At 47.1% G+C, this 12,269-nt stretch overlaps 1 protein-coding gene and 1 pseudogene across 1 annotated transcript; one reads left to right on the top strand and one right to left on the bottom strand.

Annotated features, from left to right (window-relative positions):
* Positions 1 to 1,546: 1,546 nt before the first annotated feature.
* Positions 1,547 to 11,917, top strand: LOC130248426 (guanylyl cyclase-activating protein 1-like). Its single transcript, XM_056482181.1, has 4 exons — positions 1,547 to 1,744; positions 7,633 to 7,782; positions 9,400 to 9,490; positions 10,453 to 11,917. The coding sequence occupies exons 1-4, from the start codon at positions 1,547 to 1,549 to the stop codon at positions 10,578 to 10,580; spliced, it is 567 nt and encodes a 188-aa protein (XP_056338156.1). The 3' UTR covers positions 10,581 to 11,917.
* LOC130248425 (acrosin-like) lies at positions 3,681 to 6,535 on the bottom strand (annotated as a pseudogene).
* Positions 11,918 to 12,269: the final 352 nt, after the last annotated feature.

Genomic DNA, 12,269 nt, shown 5'->3' on the forward strand with positions numbered 1-12,269 from the left:
TCAGCAGCTGCCTCTCGCTGCCCCAGCTCCTGGCAGCTGGACATGCCAGACCCTCCGAGCTGCACAGCCTTGCCCATCACTGGTACAGATTCCACTGCCACAACAACATACACTCAGACAAACACTGTGTGCCCCTGTACGTGTGATGAGGTGCTCAGTCTGCTGTGCAGGGGAACACAGACAGCTGGGTCACCCTAGCCCTACACCTTCAGTCTAATAGTCAGCTACTACAGAGTCTCACTAACAGGGACATACACACACCTGTTTCACAAAATACTTGGCCTATTTGCTGGCTAGTGTGGCTTGATATTTTCTAGTGACCATAGACTGACATGGTCTCATTCAATCCAGCTGTGGGCACTTAAATCCCCGTGCATACATATGCCCAGAGCACAGTGGTGTGCAGCCAGGAAAAAAAAAAAAAAAAAAGGAGGGAGAAGTGTTTGAAGACAGGAAAGACTGTGATGACCAGGCACAAGACATGGATAGACATTCATACTGATTAGCAGCACTCTACACACAACTAACACCTTCTACTCCCCTCGCCTCCATTTTTTCATGCTTCTTCATTCCCAAACCACCTAGACTCATCCCTTTCCCCGCCTTCTGTTAGTCCCCTAAATATCCTGTTGTGAGTCTTGTCCCCAGCTGCTCTTGCCCTGGACCCCACAGTGTTTTCCATGCCCCTAGGCAGTACTCAGTTTGTAGGGTACTCTACAACCTCTCCCACTGACTCATTATGACAGGTGCCACCTCTAGGCCAATGGGACTTATGGCTCCCCTGCAAGAGATGTAGAAGGATCTGGGATAGGGCCTTTATTCTCTTTTCTGGGTAATTTTTGTTCCCCAGCCTATGCTTGTCTCTCTTTGCTCCTTCCCCTTTGTGCAGTTAAGCCTTTCACGGATTGACTGCACTTCTGTGGTGGTTCTTGGATTTGCCAAACCAGGGGATTATTTGACTTCCCCAGTGTTCCTCTGTGCTCCTTTGTGTGCATGGATGTGAGCTTTTTCCCACATAGCCTCATTCTCATACTGGGCAACTTCTGCAACACTTTCTGATCCTACATATTCTGCTATTCAATGTGCCTGTTTGAGAAAACAGACCCTCAAATCCACTTAGGGGAGCAGATCTTTACTTAACCTCACAGCCCATGTCTTGGGGCATTTCCTCTTATCTTCATGTATAACTATATCAAGGTTAAAAATAGGGTAGTCTACAAAAGCAGTATAGCAGTATAGCCCTCAATGCCAGTGTCTGATTAACCTTCTCACCCTTCCTGCTTTAGCTCTTAAAATAGCAGTGATTTGCTAGATTATCTTACATCTCCTTTCCATTCTAAGAAGACTGTTTGTATCATTGAAACTTTCTGGTTTGTGGATCAGCCTCTAAGAAGATTAACATTTATAACTGGCTTGCGGAAAGTTAGATCCCTCATGTAACTGACATTATTGTTGAGCATGGACAGGAGCAAATGGGCAGTGCTGTGAGAGCCACAGGAGGAAGAGGATCATTCCTGTAGCATTATCCTTCTGACCATAGACACATATGGGAAACAACAGCAGCTCCACAGTGGATGATCTACAGGCTGTCGAGATCCACCACTGGTACAAGAAATTCATGACAGAGTGTCCTTCTGGACAGCTGACAGAGCATGAATTTAAGCAGTTCTTTGGGCTTCGAGGGCTGGATCCAGAGGCCAACAAGTACATTGAGCAGATGTTCCGCACGTTTGATATGAACAAGGTGAGTTCTCCAGCAAGGAATTAACTGTCTTGTGCTGCTTAGAAGTGATTCAACTCCTGCACTTTCAGAGCCTTTGTCTTTCTCTTGCAAACATTTTCTCTTGCTAACATTGATGAGGAAAGCTGCCAAGGGATGCCAATGTAAAGCAGCTAAATGTAAGGAGCAAATGAATGTTTACAGGTAATACCATAGATGACATAAACATAGGTACATCTGATTATCTTACTACCTTGTGCAAGTTCATCCTCTTATTGCCCATTATTTGACTTGGCCTTCTTTAACCAGCAAAATGCTAATTTAGTTATTCTTCTTACATGTTCTTATTATTCAAAAATATAGCTGTATGAGCTTGTGGAGAGCACGTGAGATCGTGGAGACCACAGGAATCAGATGCAATAGAAATCATTATAGCATGCACAGAGGAGTAATTTCCAGGTACTTGGCAGCTGAAATTAACACTGCATGGGCAGACTGTCTGTGGTGCACCTCGGTGCTGGGAGGAGCTTCATGCTGCAGCTGGGGTGAGGGGTGGGTAGTGTTCCTCACTGTGACAGGTGACTGTTGGTAGAAAACAGTAGCCCCCATAATTCCTATAAGCATGCAATGGCCCTCATTTTGCCTGCATTTTATCCATACATATTTCAGCCTATGCTTGCAGGCCTGTATTCTTAATGACAAAGAAATCTGAGTTTATAGCATGCTGGGAAAGTTCAGCTTTACTCTCTGCTCCAAGGTTCCAAAACAGAGTCAAGGAGGATACAGTCATAGAGGCATGAGAACCAAGTGGGAAATCACAGTGTTAGTCTTGAAGAAGAAAAGCGTAGGGACCAACAAAGAATGGTATTTTGGACACGTGTGAGACAGTATAAGGAGTTAAAAATGCTTTGGAATATTACAAAATTCTTAAAGCGAGGAGCAGACAGGCTCCATTAGGGTAGCTGAGGTCTTGTGGTGGATGTAATGATTGGAAATGACTGCAGACCTCAAAGAACATCTTTTGTCACCTCGAAGTCCTCTGTGCCTAAGAGGATAATAGTGATGAGAAGCAGTTTCATACGGTAAAGTAAAACCTTTACGGCTTTTGCACAAGTCTTTCTTTCATTTCACCTCTCTCCCTTCTTGGGATGTTTAAGGACTTAAAAATTTATTTAAGGATGTTGTGCATTCCAGAGTTCTCCTGTGAGCCCTGTGTTATGCAATAAACAATGTTATAAGAAGATTCTCAAATTCAAATTAAGTCAGAAAAGATTAAAAGCTATCATCTAAACAAAGCGATAGTGATCTCAGGAGGAATGAGGCAACTAGTGGTGATGGACCTACATCAGTTAATCTTAGTCTGTCAACAGTTAGTCACTTAATCTAAGATCCTTTTATGAACAAGGGCAAGGAACAAGAGCACCAGAGTAAAGTCTGCCCTGTCACAATACAGACATGATGGATGAAATCATCTGCCCTCTGGACCTTCAGATTTTGAGAACTCTGATGATGATAAAGAGGATAAATTTTCAATATTCTTTTTTTATAACTTGCAATTGTAGAATTATAGAATGGTTTGGGTTGGAAGGGAACTTAGGAGTCATCTCCTTCCATCTCCTCCCATGGGCTGGGACACCTTCCATTATCCCAGGCTTCTCCAAGCCCCATCCAACCTGGCCTTGAACATGGGCGAGGGCCTCACCACTCCGAATAAAGACTCCTTCCCAACAGGTCACCCAAATCTCCCCTCTAGATTTCAACCATCCCTCCTTGTCCTGTCACGACCTGCCCGTGCAAGAAGCCGCTCTCCCCCATCATAACCTGCTGCAGGCACTGGAAGGGCACCAAGGTTTCCCTGGGGCCCTCTCCAGGCTGAAGAATGAATGTGAGCAGCACAGCAGAGGACAGGCGGAGCAGGGACCCTGCGAGCCTGCGGGCACTGAGCAGGGCTGAGAGCGGCTCATGGTGAACACAGAAACTTTACTTCAACACCTCAGTCACGGCAGCATCGGTGCGGCTGCAGCGGAGCAGCATGGGCAGGACTGAGCAGCCTCTGGCCCAAGGCTACCTTGGGCCCAGCAGGAAATGCCGTGGTCCACTGTAGCCCTGGCTCCTGCTCATCCCCCTGCTGCTCACGCTTTCTTGTCCCTCAGAAACTGCAGGAGCTCCTGCAGCACATTGCACAATTGCACTATGATCTGGCATGGGAACGCCTCGGGCAGTGACGTGCCCGAGGATGTCACCACTGGTCTCTGGCTGTACTCGGGGCTCAAGTTGATGTCTTCCTCTGGCTCCTCTGGTTTCCTGCGCTGCTCAGGGGCCACGGTGATGACGAGCTCCGGTGCTGGACCAGCTCTTTCTGCGGGGCTCACGCCCGTCTGGAGCAGGATCCAGTTGTAGAAATGTTGGGTGGAGGTGTAGATCCCGGGGTGCCTGGCTGTGTCACAGCCTCTCCCCCAGCTGTACATGCCCACGAGCCAGAAGTAGTCAGCTCTGTTGTCCTTGCAGACGAGGGGACTCCCGCTGTCCCCCTGTGCCAGGAGAGAGGGTTCAGGGGCTGTGGGGGGCTGCTGCCAGCCCCAGATCTGGCTCCTCTCTCCCAGCCCCAGATCTGGCTCCTCTCTCCCAGCCCCAGATCTGGTTCATCTCTCCCAGCCCCAGATCTGGCTCCTCTCTCCCAGTTCCAATATGGCTTCTCTCTCTCAGTTCCCAGATCTGGCTCCTCTCTCCCAGTTCCCAGATCTGGCTCCTCTTTCCCAGGTCCAGATCTGGCTCCTCTCTCTCAGTTCCCAGATCTGGCTCCTCTTTTCCAGTTCCCAGATCTGGCTCCTCTCTCCCAGCCCCAGATCTGGTTCCTCTCTCCCAGCCCCCGCCAGGTCCCGCATTCCTGGCACAGGAAGGTTCTGCTCAGGAGCCTCCAGCCCTTGGCTGGGAGCTGCTCAGGGGCTCTCCCATCTCTGCACATGGGTCCCATATGTGCAGAGGACAGATGTTCCAGGGTCACATCCACCCTTTCAGTCTGATGGGGGCACTGGATGGGCTCTGTGGCCAGGACCACGCCTTGGGGACAAGGGGACATAGTTGAGGGACCTGCTGAGGGACTCGTCACACACTCCTACCTGGCAGGTGTCGATGCCTCCGTGCGGGTACCCAGCACACAGGTTGCGGGGGTGCATGGTCCCTGCGTACCAGCGGCTGCTGTTGCAGAGCTCCGTGTCCATGAGGTGGACCTTGGACTCCTGCAGCACCATGCCTGCTCCCTGAGCTGTGGGCACAGAGGGGAATGAGCCCCCAGCAGCTCTGTACCCATCCCTTCCCCTTCCCCTTCCCCTTCCCCTTCCCCTTCCCCTTCCCCTTCCCCTTCCCCTTCCCCTTCCCCTTCCCCTTCCTTCTCTTTTCCCAGTCTTGGCTCTGCCCCTTCCCCATGGAGTGTCCCCAGGGTGCCCAGCCTGTGTCCCCAGGGTGCCCAGTCCCCTCGGGGCACACACCCAGGTCAGAATTCACCTCTGGCAAAGTTCCAGCCGGTGATGTAGCAGGATTTCAGCTCCGAGACCCTGAGCGAGGCGTCGGGCACACAGCCCAGCTGGACGTAGTCGCTGCACTCCACGGGCTGGTCCAGCTCCAGCAGGGCTATGTCATTTTTGGCTGTTGCAGGCACGTAGTGCTGGTGCACCAGGAGCCTCTGGATGTGTCTCACCTCAGCCTCAGGGCCCGGCTGAGTCAGATCTGTGGCCCCCATCACCACCTCCCACTTGGAGAAGTCCCTGGGGAGCAGATGGAGAGAGGGGTGACAGGGAGCAGAGCCACAGGCTGCAGCAGCCCAGCACTTCCCAGCCTTCTGCTTCCCAAGGTGGACAGGGAAGCAGAGAGGAAAGAGCCAGGATCCAAGTGGCACGTGGTGCTGTGACCTGCTCTGGGGACATCTCTGTCCCTGCTGGCTCTTACCCGGCCCTGGCGAAGCAGTGTGCCACCGTGAGCACCCACTGGGAGCCCAGGAGGACACCTGTACACATGTGCCACGTGCCATTCTGCCAGGTGGCCTGGATGCTGACAATACTGGGCCAGGCCCCAGCCTGGGCACTGGTGCCACCCACAGCAAGGGACATGTCCTCAGCAGAAGCCATGGGGCTTTGGTCGGAAGCCAAGGGCCGAAGCCAGCAGGTCCTTCTGTAACACAAAGCCGTCACTGCCCTGCATGGTGGCTGCTGCTGCTCAAGCTGCAGGTCCCCCATGCCACCTTCCTTCCCAGTGCTGAGTGGCAGGAGGACCTGGGACCCCTGGGTGCATCAATCCCCCCATACTGCTGCAGCCCCACACACAGGTGGTGCCAGTAGCTGGCAGGGACTGAGGCTGAAGCACTGCGGTGAGAGGAACATGTGTGTTCCCCTACAGGGAACCCCCTAAGTGAGACCACTGACCTGCAGCTGTCCCAGGTGGCCCCCACGGGCCAGGCCAGGGCCAGCAGCACGAGCAGCCCCAGCACAGCCATCGGTGCCAGCGCAGGTGGCAGAGGCAGAGCCCAGGTGTCACCTGCAGTGCGGCCACCACCACAGCACCCACAGCCCTGGTGGCGCTCACAGTGCCCGGGCAGGGCTGCTGTCACAGAGGGGCCGGTTCTGTGTGCTGGGCATGGCAGGGAGGGGCAGCACAGAGTCATAGAGACATGGAATGCTCTGGGTGGAAGGGACCTTAATGAGCACCCAGTGCCACCCCTGCCATGGCAGGGACACCTCCCACTGTCCCAGCTGCTCCCAGCCCCAGCCTTGGGCACTGCCAGGGATCCAGGGGCAGCCACAGCTGCTCTGGGCACCCTGTGCCAGGGCCTCCCCACCCTCACAGTCAGAAATTCTTTCCTAACACCTAATCTAAATCTGTCCACCATCAGTTTAAGGCCACTTTTCTTGTGTTCTGTCACTATATGCTCTTGTCCAAAGTACCCCTCTAGTCTTTTTCTAAGCCCCCTTTAAGTGTCAGAAGGGGCACCAAAGTCTCTCTGGAACCTTCTGTTCTCCAGGTCGACCAGCCATGACTCTCTCAGCCTGTCATGCCCTGAAATAACATTTTAGATATTGTGATCCTTGCTGTAAAACATCAGTGCTCTGCTAGTTCACCTACATTCACCTTTTACATATGTTTATTAATATCTATTTCATAAAGGTATATGACTTTGTTTAAATACTTTTAAATTTAAAGTTTCATTTTTTTTGCTCTGTAATTTGTTGAAGTGGTTATTCGGAATATTTGACCTAGGTATGTGTTTTATTCATGGTTTGTTTTTAACTGCTTCAAATTTTAGTCAGCTTTAAATCTAGGGCTGATGAACCTTTACTAACTGGCATTTTTCTTGCAGAAGAAACAAGAGCTTTTTAAGTTTCTTTCTTTCTTCCTTTAGAGTCAAGAAATGCATTATTAAAAACCTTAATACTGAACATTTTACCAGTGGTCAAATGATGCTCTATGCGTATTTAAAAAATATCCCCAGTCACTTTATTTTCCACAGAATGGAGATCTATGGCTTAGTGGAATAGCATAGTTCCCCAAAAAGGCTGAGCAGACTAGTACAGAAAACTTGCAGCCCATGGGTTGGGATCAGTGTTCTCTCTTGGGCAGTCAGCTTTGGTGAGGGAGCTTTGTTCATGCTGACAACCAGGAGTGGCAGGTTCCCTCAGTGCAGGTGCTGAGCAGAGGGGAGCTTCTATGTAATAGATCATAACTTTAGGAACCTAGGTGTTTAGTGGCTAGAGAAATAACATGTGTCAGTGCACTAAAGATTTTTCCTTAGTCCAAATCTCTGTGCCATTTGTTGGCCTTTCTCTTTCAGCTGTGAGTCTAAAGAGCAATAAAATGAAACCACCCCAGAGCAGTAACTCCCTCAGTTTATTCCTGTCACAATTTGGGTTTTTTTCTGACAGGATGGATATATTGATTTCATGGAGTACGTGGCTGCCCTCAGCCTCGTTCTCCGAGGGAAGATGGAGCAGAAGTTGCGCTGGTATTTCAAGCTCTATGATGTAGATGGCAATGGCTGCATTGACCGACATGAACTGCTCAACATCATCAAGGTGAATCCCCAGGGGTGTGTTCTTGCCTCTTTCCTTAAAGACAAATCCCACAAGTAAGACCTTTGCTGTTTCCCATATGGATGATCATTCCTTCTCTGAGCAGAATTCCCCACCACTGTATAATGCAATAAGCAGACTTGACAGACACTTTATCACCACAGCTTATGTTACAGCATAACTAACCATAAAATTGTTTTAGCTACCTGTGACCTGAAGTGCACTTTACAAGGTTTCAGATGCTGTGACTGTCAGCTGCTATCACTGCAATGTGTCCTTCATATGTTCTTTTCCCCATGAGAAGTTGGAGAGCTACTCTCAATTTACTTTTTAGAATCAGCTCCTAAATATCAAGATAATAGAACATTTCTGACTCTGGTGAATAGCCTGATGAAGAATAAGAACGGAAAGGATTGTATGCAAATAGCTGTTGTGGATGGGGTTGGAATTGTAGGCATAAAGATCACTATAAATATCTCAGAATTAATTATACTGCAAATTCAGATTATTTTGCTGATAATGGGAAATTATCAAGCTGGAGGAAAGATACAATGACCCTAAATAAATTATATTTCTGAATATTAAATGTCAGAAAATTGATTTGATAAAGCACTAATAAGATGTTAATAATGCATTCTTATCTGGATACGAATTTTAGAGCTGAGTATCAAAGAGACCCGACCAAAATCAATACCTGTAGTGACATACAGCCTCCTACTAGTAGCTTGAAATAGAAATACTCAGACATTACAGCGAAGCAATAGTTAACACAGAGATCTTGAGAAACAAGTCCTGTGGGCAACAACTGGTGGCAGGAAATTTACTGCCCTTTGTATTTTGTGGGTGTAGTTTAGTGTCTTTTTTGGTAGCCTTAGGAAATTGCTGAGATGATATTAGTTTCAGTAAAATAGCATTTGAAAAAAAAAATGAAGAAAATGACCAAATATCAAAGGCTAAAAACTAGAAAATTAATAGTTTTAGAATCAGTATAAAGGCTCTGAAATATTTCATGGACATCCTTAAACAAAGGAAATAATTAACATTGAAAGAAAAGAGAATCCCACTCTATGTAGTTATGAATAAGAAGAATTGTAGCAAACAGAAGTGGATAAGCCTTAGTTTCTCAAGATGAAAATGAATTTCCAGTGAGCTTAGGGAGAAGTCAGACACACAGGAAGCATATATAGATGGAAACTGTGAAAGTAAGAAGAGAAATAATTACCATAGCATATAACAAAGGAATTTCATAATGTCAAGTGTAGAGGGTGTTTTACGGTGTTTCTGAGGCTGGGTGCACAACTCAAGGTCACAATGTGGACCAAAGTGGATCGATTCGGTGGATTCTGATTCTGCCATTTCTGCAGCCTAAACTGCACCTAAGCAGAATTAGGCCAATCCTCTGGGTTTTGCTGCTCATTCCGTGCTCCAGAGCCATGCTCCCTTTGCACCCTTCAGTGCCATCCCTAAGGCCTGATGATTTGTGCTTTGCTTTCCTATGATGCTGGTTCATTTGTATGGGGAAGGTACCAGGCATGAGAGTCTTATTTTGAATCTATGCTGACACATGGAATCAGTGTGGGAGTCGTTAGGCAGCTTCTTACTCTTGCTCTGCTATTTCAGGCTATTCGAGCTATTAATGGTGGTGACCATGAGACTAGTGCAGAAGAGTTCACCAACCGAGTCTTCGACAGGATCGATGTGAACGGCGACGGTAAGATTCCTGCCTTTGCCACCCAGCTCAGTCTCTTTTCTTCAGAGTAACACCCACTTTTTCCTTTCTTGGCTGAACTTTAGGCCTCTTCACTTCATATTTTCTTTCTTTTTGCATTCTCAGCTAGTAATGCGTTCTCCATGGACCAAAAAGGATTTTTCTCCAGGCATTATACATTATCAGTGTGACAGGATTTGTTCCCTCTACTGAGTCTCAACTTTGTTCTGTCCACGTGACTTTGGTAGTGGGGTTTTGGAGTGGTGTTTTATTTTTCTTTTTGTATGTTGCTATATAGCTCATGCCAATTAGAAGTGGGAAATATTAACAAATGGCCCCAGCTGCTCCCACGTACTTCAGCATGGAAAGGAGGAAATGGAATTTAAAGTTTAAATTCAGAGTTTCTTCACTGGGTCTACTGCAGGCAGTACAGCAAGAACATGAAGTGCCCAGTGTCACTATGGTCCCTGTATGTCCCCAAGAGGAATCTCTCTCCTTGCTACATCAGGTGTTCATTATTTTCTGACAGGCTCATTTGATATTCCAGAATGACTCTGCTGAGCTGCTTCCCTGCACAAGGGCTTTTTGGCCTAGGACAGAAAAATTTGTTTCTGCCTGTCACAGGCTCCTTCTGTCAGTTCCTTTATCCTTGAAAATCAGCAAGTATAGGGCAGGTTAATACTACCATAGGCTGAGCCAAAAAGGATACTATGATCCCACTCCTTAGCTACCCACTTCTATTGTTCTTTCTTATGTATCTCTTCCTGTGTATGGGGAAAAGAAAGAAAGCGGGTGTTGTCTGGATACTGGGGATGTTTCATAAATGCTTAGGAAGACTCTCTGAGGACTTTAGAACAGTGCCTTAGAACAATGCCGATATAGTAAGTGGTCTCTACTGTTGGATAGCTGTACTCCTTTTCCTGTCAGATGTGGATTCTGATGCCTTTTATTTATGTCTGACACAGGTGAACTTTCTCTGGATGAATTTGTGGAGGGAGCAAGGAAAGATGAGGAGTTCATGGAGGTTATGATGAAAAGTTTGGACCTGTCACACATTGTGGCCATGATAAACAACCGTCGGCATAGTGTATAAATCAAGCTGGAAGAAAATGCTGTGCCAACAGACAGAAGGGTGTAGAAACACAAGAAAGGAGAGACAGTGTTTTTCAAAACAAAATTTCCATAAACACGAATATGGAAGTAGGAACAGAAAGACACTGCTATGTTTAAGCAAATGAGTGCATGTTCCTGTACAAATACTGAAGCTTAGCCACATACATGCAGGGCAGGTTCAGAAAAACTGAATCTGGGTGTCAGTATTTGACTTGTTTTTCTAAAATGTAAAGGCCAAATTTCCGGGCACAATTTTCCTTTTTATTCTGTGTCCCAGATTATCACTTTGAAATGGACTAAAAGTAACGCCAAGTTTGTGAAGAGCAGTAGCACAACTGGGTGGTGGAGTGTGGAGGAAATATTCTGACATACAGAAGATGAGTTTCAAGCTGTTATTGGTGTAGAGAACTATCAAAAGAATGTAACTTGCACTGTTCTTGTCATGTTATTGGTTCATAAACACCAGCATGGCTGTCCATACCAGTGTGCTTGGATTTGGTAGTCTCTACAGAAGCTTTAGTCATAAGGTCACAAAAACTGAAAGAAAAACCAGTCTGATAGTAACAAATCTGTCCTCAGCTGCAGCTGTTTGAGCTTTCTGTGGCCAAAGAACTCTAGCAAACAAGTCAGCAGTTTGGAGCACCTTCTGTAACCAAAGAAAATATGCTACTCATATTCTTCTCTCTTCCCAAAATAGAATAATTACTTGGGAGATCAAATCTTTATACACTCATGGTCCTACTTATTCTCCGCTCATACAACTGAGTCACTGGGGAATGCTCAAGGTCACACTGAACAAGGCTTGGAGTAACCTGATCTAGCCCCATGGCATGGGGCTGAAACAAGATGATCTTTGAGGTCCCCTCCTACCCAAACGATTCTATGATTCTACGATAAATGAAGTATTTGAAGATGATCCTAATATTATTGCCTCACACATCCTTTATTGGTCTTTCTTCTTGTTCTTGAGGAGACAATCTAATTGAAAGAAATAACTCACCAAGGTGATTTGTGAATTGTGCTGTTCATGTGAATGCCAGAGTGAAGCTGATACTCCAGATCAGTGCTGCCATAAATAACCAGGTTTGTATACGAGGGCAAGAGTGATGCAGCAGGGATAGACTCAGCAAACTGTGTCTTGTTCACAGTTCATTAGATAAGGTCATGATCAGAAGCTCCTCTGAATCTAGGAAGAGAACCAGAAGGAAAGAAGAATGCAGGAAATGTTCAACAGAGTGCCTATCCCATAGTTGGCATGTTTTTCCTGTGTGAGGAGGAAGAGCTTGCAGACCTGTAATAAAACTTTAGATTGGACTTATTCTTGCTTATATTTAGGCTTCTGTGATGTTCATGTGTATTGGTTTGCATGGCAAGGTTTTGGTAGCAGAGAGGCTACAGGAGGGGCTTCTTTGGGAAGCTGCTGGAAGTCTCTCCTGTGTCTGGCAGAGACAATGCCAGCCGGCTCCAGGATGCTACTGGCCAAGCCTGAGACCTTCAGCCATGATAGTAACACATCAGGGATAACATATTTGAGAAGGAAAAGTTATTGGGCAGCAGCAATTGCAGCTAGAGAAGTGAGGACTGAGAATGTGTGAAAGAAACAGCTCTGCAGACACCACAGTCAGCTAAGAAGGAGGGGGAGGAGGTGTGTCAGGTACACGAGCTGAGA

The sequence above is a fragment of the Oenanthe melanoleuca genome, chromosome 1A, assembly GCF_029582105.1.
Source record: "Oenanthe melanoleuca isolate GR-GAL-2019-014 chromosome 1A, OMel1.0, whole genome shotgun sequence".
Classification (NCBI taxonomy): Eukaryota; Metazoa; Chordata; class Aves; order Passeriformes; family Muscicapidae; genus Oenanthe; species Oenanthe melanoleuca.

What these genes read in the sequence shown, in the direction of transcription:
- LOC130248426 (XM_056482181.1), top strand. Translation starts at nt 1,547, where the DNA reads ATGGGAAACAACAGCAGCTCCACAGTGGATGATCTACAGGCTGTCGAG. An exon ending in GCACGTTTGATATGAACAAG is followed by an intron (nt 1,745 to 7,632) that starts GTGAGTTCTCCA and finishes TTTTTCTGACAG; the next exon opens with GATGGATATATTGATTTCAT. An exon ending in AACTGCTCAACATCATCAAG is followed by an intron (nt 7,783 to 9,399) that starts GTGAATCCCCAG and finishes CTGCTATTTCAG; the next exon opens with GCTATTCGAGCTATTAATGG.